General features: G+C 42.7%; 2 protein-coding genes across 3 annotated transcripts; one reads left to right on the top strand and one right to left on the bottom strand.

Annotated features, from left to right (window-relative positions):
• Window positions 1-2,362: 2,362 nt before the first annotated feature.
• rnf114 (ring finger protein 114) lies at window positions 2,363-8,304 on the bottom strand. Of its 2 annotated transcripts, none has more exons than XM_070967963.1 (7): window positions 8,215-8,304; window positions 7,712-7,943; window positions 6,803-6,953; window positions 6,427-6,533; window positions 5,503-5,617; window positions 5,274-5,381; window positions 2,363-5,171 (listed from the first exon to the last, which is right to left on the bottom strand). In XM_070967963.1, exons 2-7 carry the CDS (start codon window positions 7,846-7,848, stop codon window positions 5,106-5,108), a joined length of 684 nt encoding a protein of 227 aa, XP_070824064.1. In that variant the 5' UTR covers window positions 7,849-7,943; window positions 8,215-8,304; the 3' UTR covers window positions 2,363-5,105. The 2 variants fall into 2 exon arrangements, with proteins under 2 accessions (XP_070824064.1, XP_070824065.1); XM_070967964.1 differs by having other exon boundaries at window positions 8,209-8,290.
• Window positions 8,267-16,116, top strand: spata2 (spermatogenesis associated 2). The gene is made up of 3 exons (XM_070967961.1): window positions 8,267-8,402; window positions 9,417-10,253; window positions 10,863-16,116. Exons 2-3 carry the CDS (start codon window positions 9,909-9,911, stop codon window positions 12,210-12,212), a joined length of 1,695 nt encoding a protein of 564 aa, XP_070824062.1. The 5' UTR covers window positions 8,267-8,402; window positions 9,417-9,908; the 3' UTR covers window positions 12,213-16,116.
• The last annotated feature ends 3,521 nt before the right edge of the window (window positions 16,117-19,637 follow it).

Below are 19,637 nucleotides of genomic sequence, written 5' to 3'. Positions count from 1 at the left end.
GTGGGTAGGTAGGCTGGAGGAATGAGGGTTCACAGGTCTTGTCAGATGTATGTGTGCAGCTGAGGAATATAGCCATGTAAGATGTCTTGGATGTGTTGAAAGTTTTTTTGCAGTGGAAAGACATTGAGGATGAAGACATTTACAGGCCTGTGCAGATATGAGTGCATTGTACTTGTATCTGTAGATGGGCAGACAAAAGCATCAGGGTTTCTTTGACCAGTCAAAGCAGAAAATGCACGACTCTCCTCATCTGCTCTCATACCTGCGCAGCTAGAAAACGACTCAAACAAGGGAGACAAATAGCGAGAAATCCTGTGAAAGTGAAATTGCCTCCCCTATTGGACATTAATGCTGCTACAACCAACATTTGTCCCCCCTCACCCCGATGAGGTTATCCCCATTCTAGTCCTCTCCCCCTCCTCTGATTCCCTCACGCCCGCCCGCTGAGGTTTGATTTCAAATGGAAAAATTAATGGGAGAATAATAGCCCTGGGCCTCGCTCTCTTCCACACACATCTTAGTTGGTCTACAGGGGTACACAGAGGGGGGAGTAAAATTTAGATCCATTCGCCTCACTTGGCTTGCTGTTCCATTGTGACGCAGGCGCGCGCGCACACACACACACACACACACACACACACACACACAGACACCAGGGACCTTGCCCCCCCACCCCTTCGTTTACACCTTAGAGGGCTTAACTTTCAAATATTAGTACAATGGCTGTGAGGATTTCAAATAAATAAATAAATGAGGAAGCAATGATTAGCAATTCCCCTGATAGTTATATCAATGTGTTTCATATTCATTTTCACTTCCAGGAGAATATTTCTGCAGAAACAGTGATTCTGAGAACTTTCCAAGGTTTTGGAGGCGAAAAGTGGTGTGAGGAGTTTAGATTTTTTGCAGCAGCCACATACAGTCGCTCCAACACGAATTCAGAGTCCCTTGCTTGGATTTACACAGAACAGATCAAATAATGATTCTTCTCCTCTAATATTTACAGTGATGAAGTCGACATGATGCTTTTAGAGACAACAGCAAAGTTAAACTGTGTTATCCTTGCAGGACTGAGCACCTCTGGCATAATATTGGCAGGAGTCAGGTTTTATGGGGCACAAAAATAGATGCACGCACACACAAGATGTGGAAGTTTCACTTCAGCTGATGCAGGGCCAAGTTGGTTGCAGGCATAATTAAATCAAAGTTAAGCTTTGTTGCTCTTAGGCTAGCAAGTGTGTGCGTCTGGCTGAGGTAGGGGGTCGGTTGTTAAGAGTTTAAAAGCGGAAGAGGAGTTGGTGTAGAACCAGTATTGATGTTGGGGAAGCCCACTGGCACTTTCTGTTCAAACATTTGAGAGGACCGACCTGCCCAAGCTGCAGCGCCCGGGCGGCAGGATTCCCGCTCTTCCTGTTTCTCCTGACTTTGAGGAATTTTACTGTGAACAAACTCCCAGCGCTCTCCTCACACGCCCCACACCTCATCACAGATACCTGCCTCAGCAAAACTAGAGCGAGATAGACCAAGAGAAGGAACTTTCCAGGCATTTGAGGAGTTCCTATCTCTTGTCACCTTGTCTGTGTATCACACAGAATTTTACACAACTATTTTTAATATCAGATACACTCTCGTTCTTTTTGTGTTCGAAGCGCCAGGTGATAGATGCGAGTCAGTCCTGACTCCTACCTGACTGACTTTAATAGGCGCCACTTCTGTCTCCTGACCAAACACTTGAGATGACTGTGAAATAAACCAGGAGGAGGACCATCTCATTGGACCTGGTCACTGGTTTTGGACAGCCTTCTCTTTTCTAAGGGCGTAGGTTATGCCGGACCCTGACTTGTGACTCAAAGGCAGGGGTGTAGCACAAAACTCTGGGGCCTGTACATGGGCATTTTTAATGGGTCCCTTCATACTTAGCATCAATGTGGGCCTTCCTCACATGAAGGCCCTGTATACTTAGTCCCTCCTTTCCCCCAGTCAGATGCCGCCACTCAAAAGTGTGCAATTTCAACAATATTACAAGAATATAGATTGGACTTTTGGTGCGTTCACCTGTGACCGTTTAAACATCTTGGTGGTAATCAGTTCAGACAGCGACCGAGGGGCACAAACCTGCGTGTTCGGGATGCTGAGCTTCAAGAGGTGGAAGAGGAGGTTTACGATACATTGAAAGAACACAAAGGCTGGTGAAAGGGTGTCTAGGGTAGAGTGATGGTGCGACACACTTCTAAAACAAGCCATTGTCCCCACGCCTCTCACAGTGCGCCTGTGGGTACATGTAGCATTAATTGCTGCCTCCACAGAGCCTGCAGACTGCACACACTATCTATTGCTCGCATCAAAGAAACCACACGCTGAACTTTATGAAATTTTTATTCAATGTGTTCACTTCTCTTCCCTTTTTCCTCTCTTTCTTCCTTTTCCTATTCCCCACCTTGGCCCCCCTCTCCCTTTTTAGCTCCGCCACCAAACAGACAAGAAAGACTTCTCTCTGCCATGTTTTTCGGCTCGACTTCCTTCCTGCCCAGAAGCACTCGAGTATCTCGTTAGTTCTCTCACAGCTAACGTCTCTCCTCTATCTGCCAGGAGCAAAAACCTGATCGGGGAGTGGGGGGAATAAAAAAAGAAAAGAGAAGAAAGGGGGGACTACATCAAGAAGTTTGCTGGGTGAGATTTCCGTAGAGCTAGGTGAGAAATTGTAATATCATTTAGCTACAGTAATTACAGATACAAGAAGCACACAAAGGAAAGAATAGAGATGAGAGGGTTTCTCTCCCTGTGGACAATGTACACCGAAGGGCCTAAGTTTCATCATAAACTTAGCACAGACACAAATACATGCAAAAACACAATGCAAGATCATTGTTGGTATGACACTGACTGCCCTGATATCTAATATATGAACAAAGGTTTGTAGAAAGGTTGGCTTATTTAATATATTCCAATTAGTTCCTTTTACTTTCACATGCTTTTTTGCCCCTTGCCTGATTATGAAAACTGAGCCATCTAGAGTTTCGATGGATGCACCCTGCACATTACCTTCCTTTTAACTGTCCTCGCTCTCTCTCTCACACACACACACACACACACACACTCACTGTGGTCATCCATCAAAGCAGCGAGTGTTGTTTCTTCCCCCACACGTCTCATACACACAGGTATAAATCACTGCGCCTGATTTCTGGGGCCAGGGTTTAAATAATTAAAGACCTTTAATTTGTCAGGATTTAGCACCCACTAACAGTAGGGCTGACAAGAGAATGAGAGAGATATTGAGAAAGAAAAAAAAGGTCATTATACATGAGACACATATACAAAATTATTACACATTTTACTGGAGAGAAAAACGAACATCTAGGGCTAAGTGGCACCAAAGACTATGTGAAAAGGCATTAAGGTTGTGCTCTAGAGCTACTTGATCTGGGTGTATTCAGTTTCATTTACCTGTTGATAGAAGACAAATGCAATGAGACTCTGTGTGCGAAGATCTGCACGACTGTATGTGGTTGATTTGTGACAATTACACGTCAGTGGAAAACAACACTGATGTAGAATAAGAGATCAACACAATCCACATTTTAAGAATTAAAATAAAAACATCCAGCAGAAATCAAGCTGAATTTCCTTGTTACTCCACATGCTGTCAGTTTTGGAAGCATGCAAATAATAACTTGATTTTCTTTTTCATAACTGTTGGCAGTGATGTTAAGAAATATGAAAGGCAGCAAAACTGGATTTTTTTTGTGATGAATGGTGATGCTGGGCATGAAAAAACACACAACATTAAGTTACATTTAAAATCTTAAGTCATGTCACATCATCACCCCTCTAAAAGCAAAGTTGTGGTTATTCTGTAAAAACTAGAACAAATAACCCCCATAAAACCTCAGTTTCTACAGATCAGTGACATTTTTGTATGCTGCATTTGAACAAACCCCAGTTAAAAAGCTAAGCTGGAGAACAACACATTGAGTGGAGTACATTTATAGAATGAAATCTGTGTTGAATTATGTCTTGCAACAAAGCCAGGAGGCTGGAGAGGGCCAGTGGCTGACATGAATGACCACAGGATGGTGGAACTCTACTGCCCCCCTGTGGTCATAGACATGCAATTAAATTCTCACAAACGAAACAAAACCAAAAAAAAAAAATCACAGAATTGACAGATTATGACACACTACTTGCATCTTTTGGTACACTGGATGAACTTTTAGCCCTATGAGTTTTGGAAGTCAGAAACAAGATCTACCAGCAGGCACAAAGACATAAGGGAGAAACATTACAATAAAGCAAACAGCCCTCTCTGGCTTTGTTTGACCCTCATATTATTTATTCTTTCCAGTAGATCTCTGAGAACAGAAATAAACACACACACACACACACACACACACACACACACACACACACACACACACACACACACACACACACACACACACACACACACACACACACACACACACACACACACACACACACACACACACACCAGAAACAGCATAAAAAAGACAGCTTCCATCTGCTACTAAACTCCAAAATAAAAACAACCCCCCACCTCCTCTTTTGAGGGAAAACATGCAGTCACTCTTGACTTGATTATTATATATTATTGGTAAAATTACTTGACAACTTCATTGAGTGAAGTTTCTCGTTTGCTGGCAATAGTTAGCCACCTAGTGGTCAAACCCTTTTATAACATCAAGTATTGACAACAGGGAAATTTTAATTACAACTTTGGAAGTTTTTGGCTGCATGACACCATGTCATCAATGAAAGAAACGATTTAACAAACATAGTTTAATAGATATTCAACAAACTATCAAGCCTACAGACTCAACTGGGGGGAGGATAAGAGATAATCACACCAGAAACACAGTATCACTCCTAAATCAGACAGTACAATATGCTTTTTTAACCATATTGTCATTTATTTTCTGAATAATAAACCTATAGATTTGTAATAACAAGACCAATTCCCTGTGAAACTGATTATCCATAATAATACAGTACCACCATCCCCATGATAGATGAATGATGATACATTGTGTCGTTCTGTATTCACATCACCATCTCTGCTCCTCTGGTGGATTGTTTTTCACACTTCAGTTATCCAAAAGGGAGCGCTGTAGAGCCTCCTGGATCATTGTGTGCTCATCTGTGGAGTAATCCTGCAAAGACATGGGCGTAAAGAGAGAACAGAACCGGTGAATTCACTGATCATTAACATCGTAAAAAAGAAACTCCAGATAGTGTTTAGAGTCTCAACTTACAACAAAGGTATCATAAGAGAAGGTGTGTCTGATTTTCAGGTGCTGGAAAAAGTCTGCACTCCTATAGTTAGGGTCCCCCCAAGGCATTGAGGCACAGATGGGACACACCTGGACAGAAACAAAGCGAAAGCAATAAAGCATCTATGAAGAAATTAACCCCTAGCTAAATCCAAACAATGTGCGGAGGCTTTTTTAAAGAGCGACTCTTGGGGCAGTGGGGATTTCCTACCACTTGGCGTGCATCTCGAGCATGATGGGTAGTGCAGTGTTCCACTAGGCCGTCCTGATCGAGGTTCTGGCAGTTGCAGTATGGGCAGGTGAAGGTATAGCGATTTGGCACTGGGCTGTGGGAAAAAAACAGAAACAACAAAATGCGTCACACTAATGATTCTGTATTTGAGCAAATGCAGTTACACCCTAAGTGCAACTTCGGTAAAATTATTCTAACTGGGCGAAATTAATTCCATTATAAAAGTCCACACTATCTGATGAGTCATCATATCCACATTACAAATTACTATTTCTCAACCTTTTCTTGTTTGTAATCACCTCCAGAAAGTACAAATAGTCATTAAAAATCAACATCATTATCACAGTATCAAAAGTGATTCCACTTCTTACAACCTGGGTGTCACTATTGTTGCTTTGGCCAATTTAGCTACAGGTAATCACAACAGTCAATGAGTTCATCCCCTATCCCTTTAAAGTGTGTGTGCTCCACTGTTAACATCTCTAATTCTTTAATTGACAAAGTGGAAAAAAAAACCCTTGCAATTCAGTCAAGCTAATGAAAAACAAGTGTTTGACCAAATGCAGGCCAATCATCTCCTATCAACTCTAAAAGGTTGTTATGGGGTCTAAATGAAGGTCATTGTTAAAAGGTTTCACCCAAACAATCCATTCCTCTCGTCTTTTGCACTGCAGAGCTACTTTCTTGCAGGTTGATTATTTTGTTTACAAAGGGTGGGATATGATAAGACAACTAGGAAGTCAAATCTAGCAACAAGCTATGCAGGTGGTTTAAATGGAGCACACAAAGTTCTTGTTTGAAGAACCGGTTTAAAGTTTCCTTATGTAGGTAATCGTGAATGAGTTAACAAGAGAGTAACTTTGGACACAGCTCTGTTTTTGTCTTATCGCCCCCCTATTTCACCTGATGATGGCAGGCTGGCTCTGTGCAGTGGTCCTCACTCCCTCCTCAATGTACTCTTGGTATTTTGAACAGGCAGCTGTGTGGCTTCTCATCTGAGAAAGGCCAACCTGAGTAGTGAGGAAACACACACCAGTAACTGCTAGTGCACAAACAAAATGATACAACTGTTTCCATATGTTTGCATTTCAAATTGTGCCACCGTCTGAGTATGAAGACTGAAGTTCAGACTGTATCAGATCAAGTTAATGCATATGTACTTATGAATATCTTCAGCCCCAGTGGATAACTTGTGCACGGAAGTGATTCAAATCCAGTTCACAACAAACCAGCCAAGGCCATTCAGATGCCTTATGTTCGCTTTTGTCATAAGACATACCTGAGCTCCACATCCCTTGCAAGATGCCACAGATGATTGGATGAGGGCCTCAAGTTCAGCAGCTTTAGTCCAGTGGCCCAGCCCAGCCCGACATACAGCACAAACAGGCTTCTGTGGGCGCAAACACTCCTGCAAACAACTCTGGCAGAACCTGACAAGAGACAGGTGAGAAAAAAAAAAAAAAAAAAAAGATTAACGAGATCTGGGCAGCAAGTAACTGAAAGATCGATGAACACAAAGCCAGGAGCACAAATGACTCAAGTGGGTTCAATGGCTGTGACAATGACCCCACAGAGGTGAAACACCTGGACCTGAAGGAGCCCCTTGGCTGACAGGCAAAATGTTTTCAGGTTTTTACAACCGAGTCCAGTTGCCCTCAATTCATCCCTCCTTGGAAAAGTCACTCAAACCGCAATCAGTTTTGATTTGGCCTCTCATGACCAGAAGTAAAGGAGTATTCCTACATTCTATAAGCTGACATTAAAAAACACTATATTTTGTCATTTGCTTCAAGATCCCTCACTCCAAGATAAAGCTTCCTGTAAATCTGATGGAAAGTCCCCACCTCAAGAGGGCGCAGGGACTTGTAGTCCTTTTAAGTGGCTTGCTGTGTCCAAGCAATAGATATCTAAACTACAACTCCCAGGTGAGGCCTCCGCTTTGATGTAAACAAAACTGAAACTGATTTAGCAAGCTGACGTTGCTTTTGCCAAATATTTAAGTGAACAAAAGACAATTTCAGGGTCACAACAAATGCACACACGGACATAGTCGATGCTTTGTGACTCTAGTGGCACGACATGTCTAAAAACAAGCATTTCCCCCGTTATTTTCACCTCCTACCATTGAATCGCTGGTGACAGACGTGGGTTGAGGGGAGGGCGATCGAAAAAAAGGCAAAATACTCACGTATGGCCGCATTGCGTTGTTACGGGACTCTCGAAAATTTCCAGGCAAACTGGACAGACGAATTCCGACACATCGCTGCTCCCGTCAGAGACGTTTTTCTTGTGCTGTGCAGCGCTAAACCCTCCGAGCATCGCCATTTCTTTTCTTCACTGAGTCAATCCCCCACCAACCGTTCCGCTGACGACGTCACCCGCTTCTGGTTCGCTTTTTATGCACGAGGGCGGAGTTATCGCTGGAAGTACAACAAACGATGTTTTCAGCACATTGTGTAAAAACAGCAAACAGCCATTTAACTGTTCGCGATGAATCAACTTTTGTCTATAAAGTGAGAATGTCCGAACGTTACTGTTGTCCTATGAATGTTAAACTCTATTGTGCAATTGCAGCTAAAGAAAAATATTTCCTATGCGCACAAACGTACCGCTTAAGGACTAACAAGCTGCACGCCTGAGTCCATATTTTTGTTTTCCGAAAAAGACTATGTTCATTTAACTCACACATACTGGTCACGGATAGTGATGTAGCTCGTGGGCTCCACATCTCGTCCTCCTCCTCCGGCTCCGTCTTTCAAACAGGCACGTGGGCTCCGTGATGCTGATGAACTGTCAGAACTGAGCGCATGCGCGGTGTGACGATGGGAATTTCCAACAGCTGAGGAGGCGTAGCTAGCCACGGCTAGCACTTGTTAAAGGTAAGATGTGCTGGTTGTGATGTTTCTGGCTAGAAACCTGGTGTGATATTTTAGCCATAGCAGAATTAGACTTGACTGTACAAGATTTTGGCCACAATAACGGTATATGTTTAGATAACGGTCTCCAAATTCGCCAAAGATTTGTAGGTAGCAATGGACCGCCCTGTTAGCTTAAGCAATTGTTAGCTAGCCAGCTGCGCTGAAATGGGCGTTCACTGCTTAGCTTGTACTCAGTTGGGGGGCCATGCCAGTGACAGCATCGGGTTTTGTCGGGTGTGAGATTCATGAAGAATTAACGTACAAGCTGTCCTCAGAGCGTCTTTCATAATATCAACATAAGACGTGACGGAGTGGTTCTGTTGCAGTTGATGCGCAACAGTAATGCATGGTGGTGTTAGCTAAGGCATGCTGCTTGCTAGCTCACGAAGGTTGATGTGTGAGGTAACTGGAATAGCCGGCCAGCTCGCCTGGGAGCGAGGGGCATAAACCTACGTACCAAATTTTAGGTTTACACATGTCCAAATATCCGTTTGTCTAATATTGCGTGCTTAATTTTAGCCAACTAAAGCAAAGTGCAGGCTATCATGGCTTACACGTATGTTGTATCGCCAGTGTACATATTAACTGGCGCAAACACGAGCGCAAGACAAAAGGAATTTGAGTCCCGATCCTGGTTATGTACAACGTGATTCCTATATATACATCAAAAATCCTATCAGTCCAAACTATTAGCTGTACGATCGATATTAAATAGCCCACACGTTGCATCCTCATCAACCCACTCAGAGCATAGACACTGTTTCTCAAAAATAGTGATCCCTATACACCATCTCTCCTACCTGAACCATTATACTTAAGATGCTCTTTGAGATTATTATTACAAATGCATTTTCTCTTGGATTGGATTGACAATGATTGAGTCAATAGGAAGAAATGTGGCCCATGTTTACTTCTTTATTCGTGTGTTGGGATGAGACGTTTCCATTTTTCTAAAGCTCTCTGGTGTCATTACAGCTTGGGGACGGCTCAGAAGAATCACATGATCATGATTGTGTCTTCAAGATGAGTGACCTTGAACTCTGCACACGCTGAAACCAAGGAATGGAATAGATACAACCCTGCAATAACAGAGCGTGAAGAAAAAGCTCCTCCTGACCTCATCTTGGATGACATAGGCCTGTTTGTCTGGTAACAAGTCAGGCATTGAGCCAGTACCAGAGATGCCTGTAAGAAGGCATCCCTACAGGCTGCAGCCTAGCTACGCCAACTGAAAGCACCAGACAACTGCATCTCTTGTTTAAAGGATGTGCTGCTGATTGGACACAAAGTCTCATTCCTCTTCCACCTCTCCAAAACGTTATTAACGTTGAGTGTGTGCCAGCGTGTACACTGAATTATGGTGACCAAAAATGGTGCCTGAATGTGGCATCCTGGTGCAGAGTATGCTAAAAGGGGTGAGGCTCTCTCAGAAAAGTATAACAGCTGACTGATAGTCTGCTGTCGATAATGGATGCCAAATTAAAAGAGGACCTGTTTCGGAGGTATGTGACGGCACTGGAGAGGCGTCTGGAGGAGGAATACACATGTATTGGAACTGCGCCTGAGGGGGACAAAGGGAGACACAAGGACAGCGAGGCCCTACTCTCCACAGCCACAGCTCTGCTAGGAGCCTACCAGCCAGATCCGGGACAACGTTTCCGCATGGTGCGTTTCTATGAAGTGGTGGAGAATTCTCTCCGCTGCCAGAGAGGGGGCAACCTCAAGAGCCTGGAGAGAGCCTTCCACACGCTGGAAACCATCTGCACAAACCTCTTGCTCTTCCCCTGGAAAAAGGAATTCAGATGCATAAAGGTGAACTTAGTTTATTCTAGAGGTTGTCATATTATTCTCACTTGAAATTGACATAAACCAAATATTTAGTTCTTAAAATGTTGCTTATAACAGCCTTAGCCATCATCTTCAGATGTTACTTTTCTCAGGGGTGTATATTCACCATATAAATGTCCCAGTCTCTTTATAAACAGTTTCAAAATGACAGAGTGAATAGTTGAAATATACAGTAATATGCATTGGGATTTTCGCTCTTCTAATTCAGTTTGTGTAAGTTTTTGGTTTAACAAAAAAACAAGTGACGTGTGCAGACAGAAATATATATACAGATTATCCCATTATGAATTCTCACTTCAAAGGTGCACCAGCTGTTTTTGGTATACATTAATATCCTTTACAACCTCTAGGTGGAAACTAGCTTTTTTCACATCTTCACTCAATTGTAGTGGCTGTGCACTGATCACAAAGACTTGATCTTTAAAGGCTAATATGTTCAGAGGCAGTGCAAAACTTTCACAGATTCATGGTGATGATGTGTCGTCTGCAAATGACCTTTTATTAATTAGTTTTATTGTATTGAGCAGTTTTAATTGACTGACACTAATGCTGATTAACCCATTTCTCTTTTAGACGTTCACTGGCCCATACGTGTACCATCTGCAGTCTGCCATTTCTGATGCTGAACTCCGATCTCTAATGCGCACCATTGGCTACGCTTGTGACCATGATTCGCAGTTCCACCTGCAGGAGCATCCAGGAGGCGCAAATCATCTCCGCCAGTTGGCTTTTGAGCTCTTCCTGGCCCAGGCGGAGTGTCGCCTTCTGGGAGAGGTTGTGGCTTTGGCCCGTGGTTCAGCCTCAGAGCTGGAGGCCCTGGAACTCCGCAGAGGTTGCAGAGATGATGCTGCTGGCTGTGCTGAGGCGCTCCGCAGACGCGACAGCCTTGGGGCAGATATGGCTCGGCTGTCTGTGCGACCGCTGGATATAGAGAGACCTCATGCCCACCACCTGAGACGGGGTAGCCGACCATCTAAGTCTGTGGATGTTACAGATGGGGCTGGTCACTGGCACCCAGCAGTTAGCAAGCCTGTCTTGAAGGCCTCGTTGAGTCTGAGGAAGGAGCCTCTGTTTGTGGATGCTGAGGAGGATATGAAGGATGAGATCATCAGGCCCAGCACCTCAGCATCTCTTTTCTCTGTGGCAGCTCCACCTTCCTATAGCCCAATAGCGGATTTCTTCCCAATTCAGTCACCTCCGCCGGCTGATGCTTACACATCCTACCACCTGTCCTCTTTGGATGAGATTGACTTGTACACAGAGAGGGGTGGTGCTGGGACGGGAGGAAGGCAGACCCCCTCTCGACCTCCATCCAGAGAGCCACGGGAGGCGAGGGATGGGTGGCTCCTCAAAGGGCATGGTAGTGTGAAGTGTCAGGGCTGTGGGCTGGGCTGCTCCTCTATGGCCTCCTGCCAGAGGTGTGACATGATCCTCTGTTCTGCCTGCCATGATGTGGACCCCTCCCCTTGCTGTGGCCTCCAGGACTACCATCCCAAATCCCCACGGCCCCTTGATGGATATATTCCTGTCAAGGAAAAGCTCTCTGTCTACTCTAATACTCACTCCCATCTCCATCCGCATCCCCTCACACTGACCCACTCACACTCTCACCCCCACCCTCACCCCCAGATGGTGGAGAAACCCCTCATGTCCACTAAGCTCTTTCCAAGCAAGTCTGTTGCCTTGACAACGCCAAAGGGAGGCAGCAGTGAGCGAATAAGCATGGGGGGATCGCGATGCGGGTTTTGCAACAAGCCAGGTGCATCACACACCTGTGTGAACTGCTCTAAGGTGTCATGTGACTCGTGCATGGGCTTGTATGCAAAAGATATATGCACGCGAAAGAATCCGCAGCACAGCTTTGTGCCCAACCATCAGCTCAACTTCAAATCTGGCACCATATCTCACCTGGTGTACCGATGAGTCCGGCAGACAGAATAATTATTTCTCCCTTCTAGTTCCCTCTCTTGACCTGCTGCGTAGTCTTGCACTATTGCTTTAGCTCTGTTCCCATTTAAACAACTCATTCACTCTCTTCCCCTTTATCTGATGGTCTTTTCTCTCTCTCGAACCCTCTTGAACTTTGTACATTTTCTCTTACTATCAGTAGGGCCCTGGAATGCACATGCCACAGAGAGCCATATCGTCTGCCCATCTCTCTGCCTTGTACAAGTTCAGGCCTTTATCTATTTCTTCTTCCTTTTCCCTTGCTACCTGCTCTTGAGTAGTCATGTGATGTTGTAGCGCTTCCCAAATTCCTCAAATTTTGTCCTCCTCAAAAGGGAAACAGGAGAAAAGAGAGTTTAATTCCTTCTCATTTTGAATGAATTCCGTCCAAATGAACATATATACTTTGCCTATCTTCTCAGCTAAAAAAATCCTCTAATATATAAATATATATATATATATACATATACAGTATATATGTATGTGTGAGAGTGTATGTGTGTGTATGTATGAGAGTGTGTGTGTGTGTATGTGTGTGTAGAAAAGACCTCTGAGCTTGCATTGTGACAAAGGAGATCTTTTTAAACTTGAAAAATAGTAGGGAAAACGGAGAAAACATACACTGGAAGTCAATAAGTCAATAGTATATATTTTTAATCTCTATTCTCTAGAACAATGTGAGACTGTTAAATGGGCATGAGGTCTGTCATTGGGATTTTTGGGGTGTACACTTACGTCTGCGGGAGCGGGGTGGGAGATATCTCAAAGGGAAATATTGAGACAATGGTCAGATGCCATATATTCTATTTAAAAGATTATGCCTTGTAAATTAACCCTCAATTGTTTCTGGTTATATGACCGAGGTTTAAATGCTGCTGTCGACTTGAGACATTGAAGTTGTGTGGTGGTGACTTCTTTCTGGTAAATAGCCTGTCGAGTTGTGTCAGTTCCAAGCCCCCCACCCCCTTTCATTACACTCCTTAAGCCACCATGGTCAATGATATTGTAGTGCACCCTTACCAGATCAGTGGTTCCCTGTCAGTCTCAGGTGGCGTCACAGGAAGTCTCACGCTGGGCCTCAAATCAAGTGATAACGGTTCTTTGACAGTGTGTGAGCCTATTGATTGGTTTTAGACAGTATGAAAGTGTAAACTCTGACACGGTTTCTGTCTACCTCAAATGGCTTCAGCTTGTGGTTTCAAACTAGCCCTGAAATTCAAAGGAATCCTCTACTTATCCCACTATTCCTTTCTAATTTGCAGCTCATGTTTTGGCTGAAAAGAAAACATCCTCCTACAATCAGCTGATTCTGTCACTTTTGAAGGTTAGCAGAGGCTATTTATTTTGTGATGTAATCCTGGCATGTGTCATCTGAATAACATAGCACAAGGTTTTTTGTCTTGTAGCTGTTTACCGTTTCAGCATATACAGGGAGTGGACTCAAAAACACGAACACTTGTGAATTGTAATCCAATTCATTACATTAGCCGCGTTACAAATACTACCTTTGAGAAGTTTAAACCTAAATTTGGTTGAAACTGCTGATTTTGGTCGATGGTCATTTTTGAGTTTGTGCTTTGGGGTCCTGTACTGATTTCCTTTTACTGTAAGTTGTGACTGTTTTTTCCTCTTGACAAAAGACAGAAGAAGTTCAGTACAAGACCGCCACAGACGATGGGTGCAAAAACGACCACGGAGTTGAATCAGCACCTCTCTGACAGAGTTAATAACCTCTAACATTTTAGCTTTACAAAGGTAGTATTTATCACATGGTTATTGCACTATATATTGCAGGGATTTGTGCTGGTGTTTCCACCTGACTGTTCAGCACAGTGACTTTCCCTTCACATTGTGGCCCCCTGTGTACATATTACATATTTTAAGACCCTGAAAGCCCTCTCCAAGCCCCTTGATTTGGGGTGATTTGGCATGTGAGGTTAGCATGAGTTTCCTCAAGCAAGCCACTGCCAAGTGCTGTGGAAATTTCATTTAACACATTTGTTGATATACTTCAAAGAGCTGTGGCTGTCACCTGTAAATAAACTCTGCTAACATGAACATGAACTTAGTATCGTAAATTTTGAGGGTACCTCTGGTGATCAGGCGATGATTCTCCATGTACCAGGATAATTAAAGCAGTATATTGCTGTTAGGGCTAATTTTAAATCACATTTCATGAAAAACGAAAAAAGTTATTCTGACAGGCCATTTAGGCAACTGTAGCTTTTATGTTCTGTCAGGAATAACCTCCAAATGCCTTAAGCTCATTCAGCTGTCTTATCGTATTTAACATTTTCAGTGTTTAGTGTCATTTACATTGTTTTGTGTTTTACCAGCCTGTAGGTTAAACATTAAAATGGCTTCTCCAGGCCACTCGGATAAAATTCATAGTTTGTTCTGTGACACAGTAGTAAGGAAAGATTTTGGAGTAATTGAAAAATACACACAAGGATGGATTAACCTCCTCGCAGGGTGACTAAGACAGAGCATATTGAACCATGCATACTAACAGAATTATGCAGCAACTCTCACACTGTAGGCCAATATATATACTTTGTGCTTACAGGGGTTAATGTCTGTAATGACCGTGTTTTGCCTGGAAGTCAAATTTCACATACATTTCTTTTGCTGACAGATTTGACCTAAACGCACAGGTTTAGCGTGAGCGATGTCTGATCTCACACTTCTGTTCATTCCTTCCCTTTAAAACTGGGTTTTCTGTTTTGTGTCTTAATCATGTCAAACAACATAAAGACGGGATGTTCTGATACCATTTGGATGTAGCTTGAGAGTTCTTTGAGAGGTGGTCTTGGGTCAACAATAGCTAACTTTGGTATCGCAAAAGTCTTCAGTGACCTTAGGGGAGGTGTGCAATTGTTTTGTTTTCATCTAATGAAGCCTTTCTAAATAGTTTGAATATTTATCATAGATATATTTCAGTTGCTCAAGGCTGTTCATCACAAATCATACCAGCAACAAAGATGACTTTGAGAAGTATTGAGCCATGTTGCAAGAGTGATCATATTGCCAAATGAAGAACAAATATCTTATTGGAATAGAAAACAAAATCCTGTTGCTTGCCCGGATGTACAGTTCATGTAACATAAACCTGTGGGTTTGCTAAAGTTTGGCCTTGTGTCTGTAGATGTTGGCCTTTTTAAGAAGCCGAGAAAGAGAATCATCAACATAGATACCTGCTCGCACACCGTGGGACGTGGATTTGGCCGGGATCAGTGGACTGATTGTTTGTGTAGGTCACTACAAAGGGCTAAACAGTCTTCAGGGCTGCTGCTAAGTCTGTGGGCACTGTTGTATTCGTTTAGTGAACAACTGACTCGGTGAATAAATATCTGATGTGGAGCTTACTTAACATTCATCAGTGGATATGAGTTACTGATGTTGACAAAAACAAAAGAGCTATTTTTATTTTGTGTCATGGAATACATTGAGCCATTTGAACATGATTGGTTTAACCCACACCAGACACACTCAAGTCATTGTGGAAGTCACTGCTCCCTTTACCTCTCTGTGTGGTTATCTTACTGATGTGAACAGTGGTGGTGTAGTTAGCCAGCCCCTTTACCATTCCCTGTTCCCCCAACCCTTCTAGGCATGCTCTGTACAAGGCCCAAACCCATACCTCCCCTCCCTCAAACCTACATGTACCCTCACCCGCTGTCTCCCCCCTCTCCTCCCCCCTTCCACCTTGGCACTGAGGATCATTGCACAATGTCTATGTGAAGGGGTATGGACCTTACGATCAATATGTGGGCATACATGGGGGTGGAAAGGGAAAATAGCCAAAATTGTTAATCGGTGAAAAAAAATGAATATATATTGAAACGTAAATGAGATTTTATAAAATAATTTAAAGAATAAAATTCTGAAAAAAAAAGTTTTCTGCCTTGAGTTTTTGGGTGATTGAAACTTGGAGTGTTATTGAACTGTTGAATGAAACGTGTACACAGAATTCAGTCTGTTTGAACCACTGTTGGTACATTTGTTTGTTTGTGTGCTTATTTTAAAAACTAGTGAAGAGCATCATCCATTCACCTGCTGTAATTTTTGTACATATCACAACTTATTTCCCCTAACTTCCAGGCTGCCAGTTTGATCTTTGTATTTCAATTTGTATTTCCCCTCTGACCAGACTGCCCAGTTCTGCAGGCGTTGGTTTTTTCCTGTATGACCAGCAGATGGTGATAAATACCCAGAAATAGAAGCACTGAGGCTGCATGAAACGCACTAATCCCTTTGCTAAAGGTACTTACTTTTTAGCTCAAAATATACATTTAACTGGATTCAATTCCACAGCTATGTGCAGAATTATATCAGTATTAATGAGCAGCTGAATGGGTTTGATCATTTTTGATGGAGACAGGTTTGAGTGTGTGCTCTACTAGTCTAATATATCATGTTTTCGTCACTGTTTCCCACCTCCACTAACACTGACAAAGGCACAGTTCAAAAAGACAAACCAGAAGCCTCTTTCCCTGCAAAGATTAGCCAAGTCAGTCGTTTTGCTTGCAGTATTTTCTATGAGGAGAAGATGAAAGTCTTGAAGTCACATTTTGCTGCAATAAAACTATATGACCCAAGTCAGACAGTCGGGCAGTCAGAGAGGGGAAAGAGTCTGATTAAATGAATGTTGTTGGCTCAAATGTAGTCTAACAAATGACTTTAACAACTGCAAAGACAGAGAAAACCAAACAGTAGAACGATCTCTGCAAGGAAACTATTTAAGGGTGATGAATCTGAGTTTATACATGAATATTTGAATTGATGATAAAGCTGTTACCTCATATAGTATTCATCAACTACAAGCAGTATTTACTCAAGTAAAAGTGCTGCATCCAGAACCCTAGTTAAGTAAAGATATATAAGTATTATCAGTAATATGTACTTAAAATATCAAAAGTACTCATTGTGCAGTAAAATGGTCCCTGTCAGTGTTTTATTGTTATATCTGAGGTTCTTAGATTAATATCACTGCTGCATTCATGTGTTTGTTGCATTACACTGCTGTAGATGTTTAATGTTGAGCAATGCATCATATTCTTTAAGATCATATGTTTGTAGTGTCATTGTCCTGTGAGAAACACGTATCTCTAAAAAGTCAGCTTTTAATGAGCTCAGAAAAACAGGCCCTGTTTTCAGCTTTGTGACAAAGCATTTTCCAGATAATCCAGGAGGGTTTTGAAATAGTTTATTTAATTTAAGAGGAAGCAGAATTTTCTCAGCCCTTAAAGGAACACATAATCCTTTGGTTTATCACTGGACAGGACAGGTATGAAAAACTGTAAAATCAGATAAATGTAGCAGAGGTATGACGTTGCATGAAATGGAAATACTCAAGTAAAATACAGGTAACTTGAATTTTGATGTAAGTACAGCACTTGACTAAACGTACTTTGCTACATTCCACCAGTGACCGCAACAGGATCCATTTGGAATGGACACCTGCTTCGGATAAACCAGCCGATGTTTGTTTTGGCTCACAGTGCTTTAACAAATGAGAGCTGGAGTCTGGCGCCTATCACTAGTCTAAATAAGCTTCCATATTGGGTAGGATCAGTTTCTGGTCCAGAGCCTCCCTCCAACAAACTAATGATAGCAGCTCTGGTGGTTATCCACAAATAGGGGAATAGAGATGGACATCAGTGGGACCTCTGTAGTGACTGAAATGCTGAGTGAGTGGCGGCCCCTGCACCCTGCACCATCCCCTCCACTGGGCCATGTCAGAACTGTGCTGACTAACAGCCTCGAGGGCGCCGAAGACATACTGAGAAAAGAACAGAAGAGGAGAGAAAGATGATGACTGATGGCACACTGCTTCGCCTCCACCACCACCGGCAGTCACATGAAATGCCATCTTAATTAATGCTCTCATGGAAGAGAGGCGAGTACAGAACTTCCACCATTTGCTCCCCACGGCGACTGATCATTAGCCGAGGCAGGTGAGCACAGCCTTTAATGGAGTGCATTTAGATTCTGAAAGCATGTCACTCCCAAACGGGGTAACAACACATTCGCTGCACTGTGTATTATGTATTTACCAGAGTTCCACACACGTGCAATGACATCCCACATCCCAAAGTAATTCGTGCACCGATGCACACACACCTGCGTAGTTCGACACAAATCTTGAGTGAATGAGATGAGTGGTACCTGGAGAGCTAATTGTTATAGATGGAAGGCAGAGAACTGTGTGTGTGTGAGTGTAAGGCTTTTGTTACTGGTTAATTGCATGTCAGAAGAGAATTCCTGATTGTCTCTCCCCTTATCTGCCACTTGAAGGTCTCTCTCACCCCCCCCCCCGTGTGCTCCTTGCTCTGCACACGATTTGTTATCTTGGCGGTTGATTAACACATACGTTCATTTAATGCATACTCAATTTGACTCTCAGTAAGTAATTGCATTAATTGTCACGTGTCTCGTGTCCTCTATTCGATTTGGAGTGTGTTCAATAACCGGGACTCAAAAAATACATGACTGTGCACACACATTCTGTATAGATTCAGGGGAAAGCACTTGACCCGCTATTATCTGTGCTTACTCCAGCCCTTATCTTCTCAAGGCAAACACAAGAAGATGTCTTTGCCCAGTGTCATAAATATTCTGCTACACACTATAGAATTGCCTGGAGCTAATGTGTGTGTGTGTGTTTTGATTTCTAATTACAGATGTCATTATTTTCCCCTTCCCATTAACTTTGAAGCATCCAGCTGATGTCCATGCCATTACAAAGCCTCATCATCGGTAAGTGAGCTTTTTTATACTTTTCTTTTAGATTTTGTTCAACAGTCATGAACAACTGGCAACACTCGTTGTGCGTGTGGTAGATTTTCATGGTGCGATTAATATCTCCAAAAGTATCACGGTTTCACTGGAACGGAATCGCACAATTATAATAAAAACATTGTCAGTTACAATGACCCTTAAAGGAATGAAAAACTGTTTTTTGGACAGTTTTGAGCAAATGTTTTATTACAGTTTCACAAAATATTATCACAGTTTTTCCGAATAACACTGATGTGTTGTAAAATTCTATACTTTTTAAAGTAACACTAATATGGTAGATGAACATGGTATGATGAGTGTCACTGGAGGCAAAAAGTTTTCTTAGAAATGTAAGCCAAGGTAAATTGCAGACTTTACCTCCTCCTGGAGTTGAGGTAAACATCAAGCTGCTTGTCTTTATGCCACCCACACACAACCTTGACAGTCCAGCAGGTTTTGCCTTTACAGTACCTCGTTGTCTTGATTTGAGCACGGTCTTAATCTGAGCCTGCGCAATGATTCTAACACTGGTCACACATTTAACACCTGGCATATTTAATACACAAGGGGAAACTCGGTAGTCTTTATATTAAAGTTAGAAAAGAGCGAAAAACATGCCAA

This window comes from Chaetodon trifascialis, chromosome 8 (assembly GCF_039877785.1).
Source record: "Chaetodon trifascialis isolate fChaTrf1 chromosome 8, fChaTrf1.hap1, whole genome shotgun sequence".
In the NCBI taxonomy this organism is placed as follows: domain Eukaryota; kingdom Metazoa; phylum Chordata; class Actinopteri; order Chaetodontiformes; family Chaetodontidae; genus Chaetodon; species Chaetodon trifascialis.
This window is presented reverse-complemented; position numbering and strand designations above follow the sequence as displayed.

Excerpts from the sequence above, each read along its gene's own strand:
- spata2 (XM_070967961.1), top strand. The coding sequence starts at position 9,909 with ATGGATGCCAAATTAAAAGAGGACCTGTTTCGGAGGTATGTGACGGCA. Across the intron at positions 10,254-10,862 it reads AGGAATTCAGATGCATAAAG|ACGTTCACTGGCCCATACGT; the intron begins GTGAACTTAGTT and ends TTTCTCTTTTAG.
- rnf114 (XM_070967963.1), bottom strand. The coding sequence starts at position 7,848 with ATGGCGATGCTCGGAGGGTTTAGCGCTGCACAGCACAAGAAAAACGTC. Across the intron at positions 6,534-6,802 it reads GCAAGGGATGTGGAGCTCAG|GTTGGCCTTTCTCAGATGAG; the intron begins GTATGTCTTATG and ends CTCACTACTCAG. Across the intron at positions 5,618-6,426 it reads AGCCAGCCTGCCATCATCAG|CCCAGTGCCAAATCGCTATA; the intron begins GTGAAATAGGGG and ends TTTTTCCCACAG.